The following is an 18173-nucleotide window of genomic DNA, read 5'->3' as shown; positions in this document are numbered from 1 at the left end:
CGAGTTCGCATTGTAATATAAAACAATCCAAATGAGAACATCTCTCGCGGGGAATTGCTCTTTTCTATTGCTACGTTTCGTGGATCAAGCGCAAGATTAGTATTCCTAATTATTATTTTTATACAGATGTAGATTTTATTTTAAATTGATCATATTTGATGTGTGTGTGTGTGTGTGTGTGTGTGGAAAAATATATTTACGATTAATATTAATATAAATATTATGATTTACAAGACACTCTTCTGTTATTGTGTATTGCGGATAAGGCACGATCTTATTATCTCTTTTATGAATTTAGATTTTATTCTTAGCTTATGTTATTTTAGTAATACCTTTTTAAAGATAATCTTTATAATTATATAATTTAAAGATAAAACATATAAAAATAGTATATATAATATATATATAATATATATAATATACATAACATATATATTATATAATTTATATATATATATATAATAATAATAATAATAGTAATAAAACAAAAGAACATGTCTATAGTTACTTATATGATTTGAAATGCTTTTGTGTTGCTGTAGATAAAGTTTGAACTTATTACTGATTATTTCTAGATCTGGTTATTTAGTTTCAATTGATCTTCGTATTTATTGCAGTATGAAACAGAATTTAGAATATTGATTCGTATGTTGATGGTAAAATGAATTATTCGAAATCAATGCAATACAAAAGTCAGCATACCAATTGAACAAATGTTTAATAAGTGTCGATAATTTTTTCAACTGGCAAAATATAGAAAATAATTTTGTTAATAACTACATTACGATTGTTTTGTTTGTGGAATATTGATGGATGCGATGAAAAAGTTAAATTAAAGCTTTGTTGTGGAAATCTAAATTAATTTAACGAGAACAGAATATCTTTGTTAAACTTATATTTTGATCTTGTCAGGAGATCAAATATTCATATATGTAATCACAGTGGTAAAAATTATAACAAAATGTCTTATACCCTGCCATAAATATTACTATCAGAGATACACACAAAAAATAGCATTCCTCATTAACGGTAACCACCTCCATCAAAAATCCACATATATGGTAACTTAATTCACCCTTGTACAATGTTGCAAAAACAAATATTCCCTTTGTTATAGACTATTTCCTTCAAATATATATAATAACTAAAAAATATACAAATTTTCTAAACTAAATCATAGATACAATATGCGCAAATTATTCAAACGATGTGGCATTGATAAGGGGTTTAAATTCATGGAAATGAGCGGAAGTGAGTAATGCTCGACATGAAATTATGCTAAAAGCAATGGAGCCACGTTGAATGTCATGTCTACAAATCGCACGTACTATCAGACTCCCAGCCAGTCTCTTCTTCGACAAGATATTCCGGATAACCAAGCGCGAGAACGTCCTGTCGCGACAACTCCTGCAGATATGGATAGAACGATATCAGTTTGTACTGACTGATACACTCGACTATCCATTCGTCGACGATTGCTATAGCACGAGTCTGTTTGTACCATTCTACGAAAAGTAAAAGAAAAGAAAAATAAATAGTTAATACGTTGGGACAGTTTTGTGGCGAAGGGTAGTTTTAGTTCAGTTGATATATTTCCCAGGAAGTTGTACGTTGTGAGAGATGATAGCTAAAATTTGCATGTTATTAGTGTGTTGTTGGTATTTTGCTGTTGCGAGTGGTTATTTCAATCGGAACTTGTTTTAGTAGATAAAAATGAAATATAGATATTTCGTAGAACATTGAAGTTACTGTAAAATTAGAAAAGCATTTTTGTTAGTTAATTATTTTCCTGCATTTGTTAAAAAGTGATTTCCAAAAATCCCTTTATGACAATGAAGTTGAAAAAACCATCAACGAAATGAAGAAAAAGTTGTGCAAAATGGAGAAAGAGTTGTGCAAAATAACGACGAATCAAGAACTTACAAACTGATCTGACATTTAAATATTTCAAGTAGATTAATCATACAGGAAAAACATCTTTCTTCTTTTGACTAATTTCACAGAAAAGAACAAAATCATTGGATATAATCAATCAGATATAATTCTCAATTTTGTATATCAGATTATATCCAAGATTTATATATAAGATAATCAGATTATCTTAAGACGTGAGATTAATTTTTTACACAACTATTCATATACATCACTAATAATGATTAATAAAAACAATTATCAATTTAATGTTGTCTCCAACATAATTTCACAACGATTAATTATAATATTTTTACATTGAAATCATTCCTTTTGCATATTCTTACCTTTTTAATTAAAAATATTTAATTCCATTGAGAATACGTTTACTCGGCATACGTTTACTCGCTTTTAATTTTGATAAATGTGATAATCTTACCAATAATTTGGAATTCATGAAGGTCGGCCTGAATCAAAATGATCTTCATCAAATTCTTCTCAGCGGCTAGAGCGCGTAACGAGTCGACCACGATGGCACCCGTAGCGCGTAGCAAATCCTAAAAGAGACAATATCAGTAGAACTTGGCGTGTATTCAACTTGAAACGGCATAGCAAGATTGGATGGCCGGAGGAACATAAATAAACGCCTTTCTTGAATTGGGGTTTCGATGCGAACTATTCAACCGTAATAATACGCGAAACCTTTAAAATTTATAAGCGTGATTTAAAGGCGGAATATTCTCGCATAACGATACTCTCTGCTTCAAATTTAATACAGTTTTACCTTAGTTTCTTTATTTTCCTTGTTATATCTTTCTTTTCTATTTTCTACTATTCTTTCCGCAATTTGAATATGAAAAATTTGTGAGCTTTCGTGGCACAGTTGCTCACGCAACAATTCAAACGCCCACCATTTGTGAATATATTATACGTTTTATACGGAACGTCGTTTAATTTCACCAGCACCGAGACACGATTATCACGATCATATTGAAGAAATTTAAAACAAACATAAAAATGTGTTTCAATAGAATGCTTATTCTTTATGAAAATATCCCACTAAAAGGAGACAAAGACCGTGTCGAAATTTTGAAGATATCTTCGCTGATTAAATTTCGCTTGAAACGTTTCGTTCGCAACAGACGATTCTATAGAAAAATACAAATGTAACATTCTTTATTCGTCATCGCGCTATAAAAGGACGAAATGAAAAGAATATTCTGAAAAACATGCTCACCTGATACTGTTCTATAGAAACGTTGACGTACGGTTCAATACATAGAAAGCAGAATCCTTCGAATAAGCCCTTCTCCCTGCACCGCGATTTTCGAGGGCCTTCTTCGAGAGTCTTAGAATCCACCACCTCGTACGGTTCTTCGTTCACTAATCTTCTCTCTTTTACCGAATCCACCACCCACTGATAACTCACGATCCATTTCCTATGGACTATACCCTGCAGGTATTTCAACGTCTTGCTAGCTCCGTTATTTTTGTCAGCTTTCACGATCACGTGTGTTACATCCTTATCGAACTGAGTCAGGTATCTACCGTCCAGCATTTGCGTTAACTTCTTCACTAGATCGATTTCATGAATTGTCAATCCGCTGCATACAAAACAGAACCTCTGTCTGTTGGTATAGTGTGCACGTTGAGCGATATTTTTCTCAACGCCTCGAACATTATTTGTACTTTTAACCATATTATCCCGACTATTATTTATAATTTGAACATCTTCCTCGATGTTATTTGTACGTTGAACAGTGTTTTCCTGAACGCTTCGATTCATATTTCGCTGAATGGAATCCTTCGTCTGCTTGTTAGAGGATTCATTCGCGCAAGGAACAAGCTTCGTGGCGTTATTGCTGGTAGACTGATGCATTTTCGGGGTGCTCTGGTAGAGAGGAGGAATGTTGATCGTGGAATTCGGAGTGCTGATATTGGTGAGGCATCTTCCGGTCGTCGACTGTAGAATTTTGGCAGGCAATGGTGTTGCCAAGGTTTTCGAAACTGAGAACGACGATACCACGCTCCTCTGCGTCGAATTGATCGCTTCCAAACTGAAGAAAGTGATACCGGTTGCGTAAAATTGCTCGATTTGATATGGAGAATATTTTTTGATAGCAGATATTTGAGGATTTAGAAGGGTTTAAGGGATTCATGTGCTGTGTGCCTTTTCATAGCGCGCAATATGCCAAATGAAAAGCAATCTTCGTGAAAATCGAATAAAATGGACGATATGTCTTCTTATTTTCTTCGCTTTTGAACAGAAGTTTCTGGTTAATGTACGCGATGTTAAATCACATAGAACTGAGAAAGCTGTGTTTCTAATTGCAAAAGTAATTTCACGTGAACGACACATTTTGTATTTTATTCTACACGCGAAGCTATTCTGTTTACTATATTTGTAATATTATTACAAATTATTATTAAAATATTATCAGTCGTAAAACGTTATTAGAGATAGGAGACTTTATTGCCCGTTTAAATTTTAACCATGCATGTTTGAAGATAGCTTTAAAGAGGCTAAATTAGGCAGCTTCGATGAAAGTCTCTTGATCCTCGTTCCAACAAATAATTATTTTATGAATCATTGCAAAATACGAATGATGTATTCATAGGGAGTAAACACGTAAAACTCTACGCACATTTTAATCTCAGTAAACAAACAGATAAAATTGAATTGCTTCAATGGAAAGTTCTTCATCTTCGTTCCAACTAGCAATTGTTGTATAAATATAACACTTATTAAAAAAAATTTGAACGATGTAAGAAAAATGACGTTAACGTGTAATGCTGTTATTGAAATGTATGATGTACCTTTCAAAATTTAAAGAAGAATGGACGTTACGAGAGACTCGTGTTACTTACTTTTTCGTCTTTGTGTTAGGAGTGTTCTCGACAATGTCGTCTTCTTCACCCGAGTATTCGACGCCCTGGATATTTCAAAGCAGAGAATGAGTATTTCAGACTGCAGAGAGTGAGTATTTCGGACTGCAGGGTCTTGTTTATCTTTAAGTAGCGGATGGACGATAAAAGTTATCAGTTAAGCACCGTGAATAATACTAAAGCACGAAGCTTTCTAAAATGATTGTTTCGAATTATCGAATTATTTTTTAAATGAGAATAATTAAGCGGCGGGTGGTTGAAGAGGTGTTAAAAGAGTTATTCGAGTTTCGCAAAGAGAAGTTTCATAATTTTCTAGACGACTTTCAGATTTTTCTGTGAAGAATTTATTAGTTTAGACTAGCCTTTTCAGTTTCTTCATAGGAATCTTCCATAGAGATTCATCGTCATTCATCTTCATTTATAGATCTTCACGGTCAGTAGTTTATTGGGATATTTCTTAAATCTCTTTTTTTAATTTGTATATAATTATAATTTGCGAATTGAATAAAATTATTTTGAAATGCACACAAATTTTAAAAGTAATATTAGATTAGGAAGCGTCTGACTATATACTCCTACTCCCTCTATTAGATTTCTCGTTATAATTAAAGAAAAATAAATAATTTAGATTAATAGAAGACCTGACGTATCATATTTTAAAATAATACTATTGCACTACAAATAATTAGAAATATTGCACTAAATATTACTATAAATTTTTCATTTGTCCTGCAAGTAAATATATCATTTGATATTCTTTTATAATTTCAAAAAAATTATAAAAATTTTACCGATACTAGAACTTTCCAAATTTTGTGAAAAATATGTGAAACTCTTTTAACATCACCGTTTTCTATACTTTCACCTAAAATTTTAATGACTCTATGTTAATCATCAATTTTCGAAACTCATATACGTCCCGTTCACGTACAAATCAATATAAATCCGTACGTATATGAATCTTTTATAAAAGATGAAGAGACCAACCTTTCCATCTGGGTTTGAACACTTCTTGTTAGACTTCGGCGTCTGCAGAATCTTCTTTTCCATTTCCAAAGGCACGTAAGAATTTTTATAATTTTTCTCAAACAGATCCATCTCAAATTGCTTAATCATCAGATCATGTTGCGTAATGTCCATCAAAGAATCATGTTCGGACATATCCTTAACTGTAGAATTGCTCACGCTCGCATTCGTTGGATGCTTCTGAGAAGAAGTCATTGATCTCTGTCCCAATGATTTATTTGAAATACACATCGATTCGTTGCCGGATAACTTGAGTGAACTTCCTTGTAATCTGTTCTTCCTTGAACTCTTATTAACCATATTAACATACACTGGAGCCAGTCTCTCTTCATTCTCATTGTCACTATCGCACAATGTACCAGATATTTGCTTACTATTCTCCTTATCAGACCCACTAGAATGTACGCACACAACATCTTTACTTGACGAGTAAGAACTTTCAACATACGATTTTGCTGATTTAGATTTTCTCTCGTAATTATCTATCTCCAAACACTCGACCGATTCTCTTCTAGATTTTTTATTCCTTCCATTATCGTCCTCTATAATGACTTCCTCATAGTCTGTATTTGCTATGATATCGTCGTAAGTATCCGCCTGTATGAGTTCCGTTGTTTTGTTTCGTATATTTTTAATTCGATCTATCGTCAATCCAAAATCAGGCGAGTCCTCGACAGCAATCGACGAATCCTTAGGCTCCAAACTTTTCCTCCACTTGGATCCATTGAAATTGGTTCCCTCGTCGCTGGATCTACCAGCAAAGTCTAATTGCTGTCTATACTGCAGCGTAGACAGTTTGTTGGCAGATTTGTCACGATCTGACGAGCCAGACTTCAGCGAAGCGTTGTCTCTAACCGCGCGAGACGCGTTCATCAAATTAGAGGAATCGCGAGTTTGCTCCAACTTACCTTTCTTTTCGCACCTCTCGTCGACCCAGTTGTGCACGATCGCGTTCCACTCTCCGTCGCTAACGTCAGGAGAAACGACTCGTTTCCGCTTGGTCGTCGGAGAAACGCCTTGAGAGACAATGTCCGGGGAATCAGTGCTTGAACTGGCGATTGGCAAAATTCTCTTGAACACCTTCTTCTTGTTTCCTGTTTCCTCGGCTGCAATATTCGAGTTTACCGATACGATTTCCGTGTCTTTGCTGCTAAGATCGGAGGACTGACAATTTTCGTCTAAACTGGTATTGAAGAATGGGACTACTTTGTCGTCGTTCCTAATGCACGTGACCTCTGACGAGAAACTGTGATTGGAGCAAACGTCGTCCTCGTCGCTGAAGTTAGACTTCCTTTTCATTTTATCAGAGAACTTGTTTTGACTACCAAATTTCTTCCTTTTTCTCATTGGCGTACGAGGAGAATAGGATTGATCTGATCTGTGTAAGAAACCTCCAGAAACAGAGACTTTGTTGGTCTCTGTATTGGGTTCAGTTTCGTGGATCAGCTTCTGGGTCTGTGAAATGTCGAACGCGGGGGATTCTAAAGAGAGGAACTGTAACTGGGAGTCATGTGCTGATGGTATCATCTTTACGGTATCCTTGGTCGATGTATTATTTGATTTAACAAACTGTTCGTCACATGGTAAGTGATATGGTCTTTTATTTCCACTCAGAGATACCAAGAGTACGTCTATATCTGGAGATTTATTTTCAACACTGTCAGGGATCTCAACAACTGAAACAGGTTTCTCCTGAATTTCTTGAGGCGGATTTTCTTCACGGTGATCTATCTGATTATTGAGGACGACCGCTTCAGTTGCATTAGTTACTGTCGCGACAGGTTCTATTTCTTTGCCTTCGTCCTCATCTACTATCTGTGTATCGTTCAACGTGATTAGTGCATTGTTACCAAAGCCATCTTGAATTGTATAATCCTGCATGTCCAATATATCAACCGGATTACACGGTTTTTGTAAATGGAACCCAGGATAATCGCCCACCATCGCTTTCCGTCTGGTTGTTCCCAGATACAAGAAAGGAATTCGTTTTCTGCGACACTTGAAAGTTTTCCCTAGTTTCTTGAACGTGACCAGGGACACATTGCACCCACTGTTCTCCAGCCTCCTGTTTGTAAACTCGGTCGAAGTGGCAGTCAAGCTTCTGACACGTTTACCATCCAGTTTATCATCTGTAGAAGCTTGACGTTTCTGCGTTCCAACTGCTTCCTCCAGACTCCTGTTATCTGCGCCAACGTTTCTATCAGCCTGATCACTTTCACGCTCAATCTCGAATCTCAAGTCTCGTTTAACAGCCTGCAGACCAATACGAGAATCAACAATCGAACTGGAAAAATTATTCAATTTAAAATCTGTACTTTTTCTCTTCAGAGACAATCTTTTGCGATGGGGCGTTGAAGTTTGTAAGTTTGAAGTAGAATCGGCTTCATCGATTATCGTAATCTTTTCCGTTGGTGTCGGAGAACAATTTTTCTCATTACGCGATTCATCAAGCAGATTCGGTCCACCTTGGTTACCGTTTGATTTAACCAGCGTCATTTGGGAAAATATCTTATCTCGATCGTGGAAAGGCGTATCGAATAGATCGACGTGTCTGTTTGTAGGGAGCGTTTCCTTGCCATTATTCGTTTGGTCCGTTTCAATGCCAGCTCGTGAATCCTTGTATGTTACGCCGATAATCTCGCGCATCTGACAGGTGTTCAAATATCGAATGTCCACCTGTTTGCCCTCTTCTAGCGTGATAAAGGTCGATTCAGTGGTCGACTGAACTTCCTCTGACATCGATCTATCCTTTCTATCCCTCGGAGACGACGCGTCTCTCTTGCGAACGAAATCACTTTTTGCCGGACTTTTCTTCCCCTCGTCGAATCTTTCGTCCACGGCGATATTCGCGACGTCTTCAGCCATCGTCGGTTCCTTTCTTTTCCTCGTTCGTCCATTACCTATGTCGTTGACAACTTTCGACTTCACATTTTCCTCTTTGTTCAAGTTCGCCGTAGCTTCATCTACTGACCGAGATTTTCCCTTGTTCTCGATGCTCACGTTCAAGGATTTCAATTTCTTCTTTCTTGTCCGCATCTCTTTGCCAAACTTCTCTACAGAGGACCAATTCTTCTGCATGCTGGACAACATGTCACAGGGTGACGTCCTGTTAACGTCTATGAATTTCTCTTCGTTCTTTTCCTTACTGTCATCAAACGATCTCGTCATCTTCGACGCACTCGGCCTCGGATTCATCGTATCAAAGTCCAACTTTGATGAAGCAATCGTAGTCCTCGTCTCTGTAGACGTCCTGCGATCGCTCATATTGTTCGAATTGCTTTCGTTATTCTCGCTCCTCAAAGATGTCCTTCGAACTTGTCTGACAGCGTCGTCATTCATCCCCGTGTCAACGTCTTTGTCAAAATTGTCGATCCTGGTCCGTAGATCGTTTTGAGAAACTGAGATAAATAACGTGTCGTTAAAATTGTTTGTTGGAGACTGTACGATTTCAGCTTTACGAGGACTGTCTAACACTTCCTGCTTGGTCAAATTCTCCAGCCAGTTTGTTACTTTGCCCTGTGTCAGATTATCGTCTAGAAAATAGTTCGACTTATCTAACTGTCCTATGCCAGACAAACCACATTTCGGCATGTATTTCGTGATAGCGCCATTTTTCTCCTTCGTAGATTTCGTTCTGCTTTTCTGTGATGTCAGGTTTTTTCGAGGTCGACCTCTACAATTTTGGGAAACAACTTCCTTTTGTAGACTGGTGTCCACGTAAGAACAGCTCGGTTTGATCAACTCCTTTGTGTCACATCTAGTGAATTCGGCATTACCTGGCGATTCGCTTTGTTGTATGCTGCATGGTCTCGATAAATGAGAAAGTACTGAAAAAGGTATTTTGGATTTATCACGGTCTTGATAAAGTTTATGTTAGAGGAACACCTGGGCTATTTAGGACCGTAAATGTAGGCTTCCGTGGTTAATATTTTGAGATACAGAATTTCTTGACATTTATCGGTAAGAGGGTCTTGGCTCACGGGCTGTAATAAGTAGTAAAGTACGCTATTTTAAAACTTTTCCGAGATATTGTTAATATAGAATGTTTGAAATTTGTATTAAAACATTTAGCGAAGTATCGTCCAGCTTTAACCAGAATGAAGAATTAATCAGGACAACACGTTTTAAATTTGCACTAAAACCTAAAGAACGTTTCAAATTTTCATTAAGGTTCTAGGTAGAACGATTAAATGTTGATGAAAGTATGAAGCAGAATGCTTTAAAATTTTTATTAGAATTTATAGGGAAATGTCCCTCATCTTCATCAAGAATTGAATGCAATATTAATTTTTACTGGAAGTAGAGACCGAAGTTTAAATCTTCCTTTTGCCGAAGTCTCAAGTAGAGGGATAAATTATTCTAAATTATTGATAAATCTTAAATTCAATGTAAAAATGATCATAGAATTTTATTATGAAATTAACTTTCCAATGCTGAGGGATATTCAAAATAATTAAAATAAAGAAAGAGAGAGGTAATACATTTTATTGTCATTCTTAATTTCCTAAATCAAATTATGATCATTTTGGATCAATTACTCGAGAAAAAAGATTTAAAGGAGGGAATTAAAATTTTAATATTTGTAATAAATTAATTTGTACTTTTGAATACTCGAATCTTTGAAACGCTTGTAGAAATGACAATCTGTTTAGAGAGAGAAAATTGTTCTGATAGTAAATATCAAGTGCGGAAAGTCACACGTCCAGGCGTTCGAAACCTTCACATGTTCCGTTGATTGTTGTGCACATATAATTTAATTACTACGTATAATAAATTTATCTTGCGGTGCAAACATTCTTCATTTATCATCTTCCTCATTATCGCGACTGATATATTAACGCTATTCTGTATTTTACTAATTTTAAGTAAATTTCCTAATTAAATTAAGCCTGAAAATTAAAATATTTTGCCATTTAAAAGAAAATTATTTTGCATGAATATTTAAAATTCTGAATTTTTCAGGGAACTAAACAATCTTGCAATTTATTTGTAAAATTATATTCTAGGAATATTCTAGGAATATTAGTAACTTACTGAAATATATGCACTTCAGAATCTCTTTCCAGCCTGTAAAGTCCACTCATAGTGAAATTCAAGGAGATTTGTTTGGCTTTACAGAAACTCGTGTACATGTGTGTACATGTAGCAGAGAATGCAAGCACGTTAATGCATTTGAGAAAAGTCAGAGTTGAGAGCATGTCACAGCGAAGAATATTAGAAAATTGACCTATGACCTGTGTCTCGCGAAGCAGGGCATGCTGAGCTGTTTTGTCTTTTTTCTGTTTATTAAATATGCGTAACTTTCAAATTAAAGTTACTCGAATAACAGCTAGTACGTATATCTTTATAAAATTAAGAATTTAATCAAAAGTTTAATCTAGAATCAATGACAATTAATTAAATCAAGCGCTTTAATTGTTTCGATAAAAGCATAATTTTGTTACAGAAATAAGATTTTAAAAACGTGTTCAGAGTTATCCTTTAGCTTTTCAGAACCGAATTTGATCGGTGTGACAAATTTGGCTTTTCATTATTATTAACAGAAATTGATTATTATTTATAGTTTCAATAGAAACGGGTAATAAAATGAGAAGATAATAACAAAAAAAAAAAAATAGAAAACTATCATTTTCAAAAACGTCCCTGTTCAAAAACTAGTATTTTTGTATTAAGTCCATGTTCGAAACAAAATCGATTGCCAATTCTTGAATAAAACATTTTCCTATCATCGTCCATGTTCTACATAAATCATGCGAGTAATAAAGCATTATGAGAATCTAGAAAAAAGTAACAAAAGATGAACATTATGAATAAAATTTGAAAGCTACAAAACTCAGCAAATTGTCTACGTTCGATCGTATACCAGAACGTAAACGCAGAGTGCTCGTAAAACGTTGAAGTTTTGGATACCATCGAGATGCATCGCTATACCAAAGAACACTAGGACCTAAATTTTTGAGAACGTTCGGCTACACTACGGGTGAAACAGATAGGCAACCCGAGTGAACATGATGTTGTGGCACATGTACCAGCACGTGTACTTTAAACTTCATGTTTTACTTAAGACTGCAGGGAAAAAAGTTTATCGCGGCGGAACGTTAGTTCCATTTAAACGTATTGATCTGCGTTGAGAAATTTATCGTCTTCCCGATATTTCTTTCTCGCGAATTTTTTCTACCGTTTTCTATTTAACAGAACGATTGATGTATATATTATATTTGAATTTTCATACCGAAATTTTTTTCTTTTTTGAGCATAAAAATTATAAGTTAGCTATAGATAGGCCCTGTTTTAAATCATTATTATTATACAAAATCTTCAAAAAAAAAAAAAAAAAGAAAATACTTCTAAAGAGTTGTGTTATGAGAACAACTATAGTTAAATTTCATTTGCATTTATGATAATAGAACTTTGCATACAGAAGGTAATAGTTCTGCATATTATATTATGTGTAATACTGTGTACGTGATAATATATTTATTTTTTTCATGAATAGATATTTGATCTTGTGTGTTATATCATGTATTGCATGGGCGGTTGAGAAGTAAATTACACCATAAAAATCCATGTAAGATATATTGTAATGTACGAAATTCTCGAATTTATCGCTCAAATATAGCAATATATTATTGCAGCATTATTATTGGATCAATTAGGATTGTATATAGTGTATAAGGTGATTATTATATGAGCCTATTATTTATATAATTAATTACATATAGAATTATCTTACATACGATTATTTATGTCACTAATTATTACAAAGGAATTCTTCATAAAAGATAGATTTTCGTTTTTTTGCAGAAAAGCACGAAAAATAAAATTTCTCTCCGTTTTCAGAAAATATACGAATGTGTCACTCCTATGGAGATACTTCAACATTTTATCATCTTCTTCCAATGCGTATACTTGAACGTCAAATAAAATGAGTCATCTACTATAAATAAGTTTGTCTTCATCTAAATATCTTCTCCAATGTCATCAATCAAAAATTATTTACAATAAATTTGCTCAAATATTTTTTCATCAAATTTTGAATATTGTTATACTATTATATGCTTGTAATAATTAACATTAAAACATCAGACATCTTCTACGGAATATTGTTATTATCTCCTTGATAAGGCGAAAGTACTTACTATAGATGCCTGAATCCGATTGCACCGCTTCGATTAGTTTCTGTAATCCATCGATGTATAATATCATGTGTTCGTCCTTAGAAATGCTGCGACGCTGTATAGCGTAGTTGCAGAGTGGGCAGAGAGCATTTTTACTTTGCAATAGCGTTTGAATGCACTGGCGACAGAATCGATGCCCACAAGAGGTTTTCACTGGCTCAGATATGGTATGCAAGCTGAAACAGAAAGGCACATAATCCATTATGTAAGCAAGCTTTGAATATTTCAAATAGAATAAATAATTAAATAAATTTAGTTAAAGACAACAATATATGTTAGGATATTTTAAATTCACAAAAATATTTATTTTTGAACAATTCATAATCAAAATGAAATATCTAATAATCACTGAAGTAAAAAAAAATTTTAATAAATTGGGTATATATAATGTTTGATATACGAAGGCTACAAAATGTATTTGCACACAATTGTATGCATTTACATACTAATTAATTAGGTCAAAGTATATTAAACTTTGTATCATTTACTAATACTTTCGTATGATCACAAAAATTTGATACTATGAAAATAAAATTTAGAACTTAATAAAACTTAATAAAAAGATCTGTCATTGGAAAATAAGAACAAATAATTCTCGTATACTTGTATACTATATACAGAATATTAAGCACAATATAATATAATTTTTCAATAATATTTTAATACAATAATTTCTTTATGGAGAATGATCTAACGTCATAAAACACGTGGAATCAAAGAACATTGCCTTTTTTAGTAAAAGAGTTAAATAATAGTTTTTTAAGTAGTCTTTTAAGTGTATAGAAAATATATGAAGAATGTATGATCAAATATTTAAAGAACTTTAGTCCTTAACTTTATATAAAATATCATTTGTTGAAATCTTAATTGTAGTCTTAATCTTCTTGTCTGTATTATACCGCATTCTTTTATCTTTTTGTATATAGTACGCAAATATTATTACTAAATATTATTACTGTATTGTGATTTAGAATCACAAATTACAAAATTTAATCACTAATAGGTAAGCCTTCATAAGTGAGCAAACTATCTTAAAATTACATACATAGTGCAAAGGAATATAGAAATAAAATATAACTATTTCATTAAATGTATATTAAGTCGCTTTCATTCAGTCTAATTACTAATTAGTCTTCCAACATAGATACAAAATCAAAACTATTATATTAATATAACAAATAAGCATGATAAAAGATTAATAATGGCCATGAATTTATTAAAGCCCATTTAAATGATAAATTCAACGGTTTCATGTAATAATTTAAACTCAATATGTCTTTAACAAAACAATATTTATGGTGCAAATGGAATTGAAAGAAATGCTTTGTCAAGTCAAGAAATGAAACAAATATATTTATCTCCTTCTATTTATTTGAGGTTACTTGAAGCATGGAACATTGAAAATACAGTTATACATATATAACCTATAAAAGATCTTCTAAAAATGAATTGAATTTTAACATGAACATTGATCTGACATGTATTACACATTATACGTTTCAAATTTATGAATTATTCATTTTTAAGTTACTTCATAGATTTTGATATGACAATTAAAAACTTACCAAATTGTGCATTGCAAACATTTTTGTATATTTCTAATCTCCTCTGTTAGTTTGTCAGCAGTAATGAACACTTGTTTCATCATGTTTTCCTTTGTTACGAATGTCACATCGCGAATATCTATCACAACTCGATTAAATTCATTTCAATTAAATACATCAAAAACGCGGGATCTCGTAAAACATTTTCATTCAAACTTGCCATTGCTACAAACACTCACAGACTGCTAGTGCTATCAAATTGTCAACAGGTCTCCAAGATTTATTTCGAATTTAACCACGTGCTTGCGATGGCGCTGTGATCAATTAATCGATATATAGAATAAAAATCTTTTATTATATAATTAATATATTTAATGTATTTAATTCGTATTTTTCAGGCTATGAATACTTTATGATTAATCTACTGAATTCGTATTCGTATTCTGATAAATGAAAGATTTGCATATAGTTACTTTGGATATTAAGTTCGTTAGAACTTCATTGTAGCTAGAGTCTAAAATATTTAATTATATCGTGTAATTAATGAGTAATATCATGAAGTATAAATCATGAAGTACATACAGTCGCATTCAGTTCATAAAAAATAAAAAATTTGTATTATTTCTTCATTCAGAATGCGATTATCGATACATTCTCTGTATATACTTTTTAACGACTGAGGGCGCTGTTGTATCAAATTTCGATACTCGATAAAGGCGGGAAACCATACAATAAGAAGTTGCATAATTGAACGGGTTTGCCGCGGAACGTAATCGAATCCTTTCGAATAATATTTCCATTTAAATTGATTCGTGCTGATTAAACATCTTTGCAGAAACTGTGTTGTGAAATTGGTCGAGAATACAGTTTCGGCGAATCACATCGCCAAAGGTATTTCTTTATAATTTACTGATAGTATAACCTTTGTTTAATTTAACATTTCGCTTTTCCAAGGACGCCATTGTTACGTTACAAACAAATATAATCGTTACAAAATCACAGGAGAAAACATGATAAGTAGATTCTTGTTGACTTTTTGATTTTAGTCTTATTTTATGATTAAAAAGGAATATTTTAATATAAAATAGCTAAAAATGGAAAATAATCTGCTAATTCGAGCCGAATATATAACCGTTAAAACAAACAATATTTTAATATTATCAAAGCTATATTTTTTAAATTACGAAAAGCGTGGAGAAATATATGTTTAACTTCAAAATTAGGTAAAAGAACAATTTTGATAACATAAGAATTTTAAAACATTGCTGTCATTATATAAGATAAGAAAAATATAACTCATCCTGTTTTTCTCCTGCAGTCTCCGTTTTAAACACTCGTTTAACCCGGCCAGGATGATTAATCGAAACTGAATACCTTTCTTTTACAGAGTTTGTCGTACAAATGATTAACCCAGCATCATCAAGCTCAACCAACAGACAGAAAAGACGATATTCAGCGTAACATGAGCTTCGCAGAAACGACTTGTTGATGACGTTATGGGGTGGATCTTCCTTGCCAGTACTTTACTCTTTTGCTTATGCGGTAAGTCTTGGCAACACAATATATGAATATTCTGCGATATATGTATTAACGTGCAATGGGAAAGTATCACAATTTTCGACGCAAATGTTATTTTTGGAAGAAACAAACGATTGTCTTTGGTGCCAAATTTGAATTCGGTATTAATGGAAAGGTTATAATTGGTGTTCGTTCTTACATTGGTAAACATTCTTGCAAATGACTACATTTGATAACCGTTTAATAACTGGGAGGTCCATGTTAAACTTTTTTAAAACGAAAAGTTATTATTTTGAAAAATTTAATTCAGTCAAGGCGGATCCAAAGCAGTTGAAGTTCGTTCCTCTGGGATTAATTACCTGTACGCTGCGTCTACGCGATAAGGAAGTTCAGGAAAGGAATTACTGTTACAGAGTGCATCGAGCGTAGAAATTTTATTATGAACACGGATAAAGCGGAAAACTGAAACGAATCTAAATTTTCCATATTTTAAGTTCCACTGAACCGTATAGCAATATATTTGCTTTTAAATTAGTCTGAATTTTTACCTTTGATGAATTTTTTACAATTATATATAAAAGTTACTAGAATGTAGGACGATAAATTTTAATTTTTAAATAATAGATTTTGTTTATTTAATGTAATTCATATATAAGCAAACTGTATAGCAGTAATTTTTTTACCAGTGAAGCTTCAGTTGAGTTATTTTATTTTTCACTCGAGAAAAAGTATATTATACCGTACTTGAAATACGATTGCGTATATTTTTGACAGAGGAATACCAAATTACGCAAATCTATTTTTCTTCCAATATTTTGCGACATTTTGGTATGATGAAATTAATGTTTTTGTGTGACCATCAACAGGTATGCATTAACGGTGCCGTCAAAAATTTCAGTGACAAACGTGCGAACGTTCCGGGTGAAATGAATTTCATTTCTATAACACTGCAAAATAGATTTTTTTCTTATCTTCTTAGCGGTTCTGCATGCAAATAAACTGGCACTGAGAGATTCTAGAGACCCGGTAAATTTATTCGGCGATTATACTTATCGGCATGGCAAACGAGGCATAACGATCTCTTTGTATGAAAATCCAAGTTACGCTCGCAAGAAACTTTTCTTTATCGAATAAATTTACTTGGGAGCGAAATCAACTGCCCTCGCAGTGATTAAAGGAGCACGATCCTATCTACCAACAACTTTCCTCCCACCGATTTACCTCATTACGGTGTGTACACCTAACGACTTTGTAAAGCGTCTTCAACTTAGTGAAAAAATATGTCGGATATATTTTTTATGATATTTTAATCGAATTTGTATCTTTTGGATACTTTACAAAAGCTCAAAGCTATGAAATTTCTCACGTGTAGCACTTGTATCACTTCTAATCACTTCTACGAGTTATTTACTCTGTTTATAACATTATCTTTTATTAACATTTATGGTGATACTTTTCTGCTCATTTTTATCTCTTCGATTTAATTGTACATGAAAGTTACATTACTGTTAACCAATTCCATTTTTCTTTTCGATCGAATCAGAAAGATATACAAATATTGAATGTTCCACGTCCAAAATACTCTTTGAGTACTCATTACCCTGTAGTACTCGTAATGATCTTCTCAAAGTTCAGCAGGTTCTTACTAACTAGTTAGTTGCACTTTACGTTGCTTACAGTTCCAAAGTGTCATATTGTTTCAGAAACTTATCCCAAATCTCACCACCAGAACGATTATTATTGACTTTATCAATAGTTCAAGCACACACATATACATACTATTGTTTATAAATGCACTAGTAATAGCTAGAGTAACTTCTCAACTTCATCACTTGTCTTATCATTCCTTAAGCTACTTAAATGAACGTTAGCTGTTCACTGCCTTAATGTTCACTCTGAGAGATTTCAATATCATAGATAAGAAGGAGTAGACAAGAAATAAAGATTAGTGAGAAGAAAAAAAGGACGTGGGAGATAAATGAAGGTGTCTTTTATCAGATACTACATTCCATCTTCACAGTATCAAATTCCATTGATTACATGAAAGTACCACTAAATGATACCAATTTTTGATATACTTGGATCCAATTATATTCAACACAATGGCGTA

General features: G+C 33.2%; 2 protein-coding genes across 3 annotated transcripts in view; one reads left to right on the top strand and one right to left on the bottom strand.

Moving 5' to 3' along the window:
• Positions 1-18173, top strand: part of LOC139987824 (uncharacterized) — a 94589-nt gene that overhangs the window by 66151 nt on the left and 10265 nt on the right. Inside the window, exons 1-2 of one of the 2 annotated variants that reach the window (XM_072004540.1) lie at positions 13128-13206; positions 15933-16087. In XM_072004540.1, the coding sequence (XP_071860641.1) occupies positions 16042-16087 (46 nt within the window). In that variant the 5' untranslated portion in view covers positions 13128-13206; positions 15933-16041. Of the gene's footprint in view, positions 1-13127; positions 13207-15932; positions 16088-18173 lie in introns of those variants that run through there. The other variant, XM_072004539.1, reaches the window with a different exon arrangement.
• Positions 1214-14842, bottom strand: LOC139987823 (uncharacterized). The gene is made up of 7 exons (XM_072004538.1): positions 14567-14842; positions 12963-13177; positions 5785-9650; positions 4780-4844; positions 3149-3968; positions 2351-2468; positions 1214-1505 (listed from the first exon to the last, which is right to left on the bottom strand). The coding sequence occupies exons 1-7, from the start codon at positions 14647-14649 to the stop codon at positions 1312-1314; spliced, it is 5361 nt and encodes a 1786-aa protein (XP_071860639.1). The 5' UTR covers positions 14650-14842; the 3' UTR covers positions 1214-1311.

The sequence above is a fragment of the Bombus fervidus genome, chromosome 5, assembly GCF_041682495.2.
Source record: "Bombus fervidus isolate BK054 chromosome 5, iyBomFerv1, whole genome shotgun sequence".
Taxonomy (NCBI): domain Eukaryota; kingdom Metazoa; phylum Arthropoda; class Insecta; order Hymenoptera; family Apidae; genus Bombus; species Bombus fervidus.
The sequence above is the reverse complement of the archived record's forward strand: the minus strand, read 5'-3'. Positions and strand labels throughout refer to the sequence as shown.

Excerpts from the sequence above, each read along its gene's own strand:
- LOC139987823 (XM_072004538.1), bottom strand. The coding sequence starts at position 14,649 with ATGATGAAACAAGTGTTCATTACTGCTGACAAACTAACAGAGGAGATT. Across the intron at positions 13,178-14,566 it reads TGTTTGCAATGCACAATTTG|CTTGCATACCATATCTGAGC; the intron begins GTAAGTTTTTAA and ends TTTCTGTTTCAG. Across the intron at positions 9,651-12,962 it reads ATCGGATTCAGGCATCTATA|TACTTTCTCATTTATCGAGA; the intron begins GTAAGTACTTTC and ends TACCTTTTTCAG.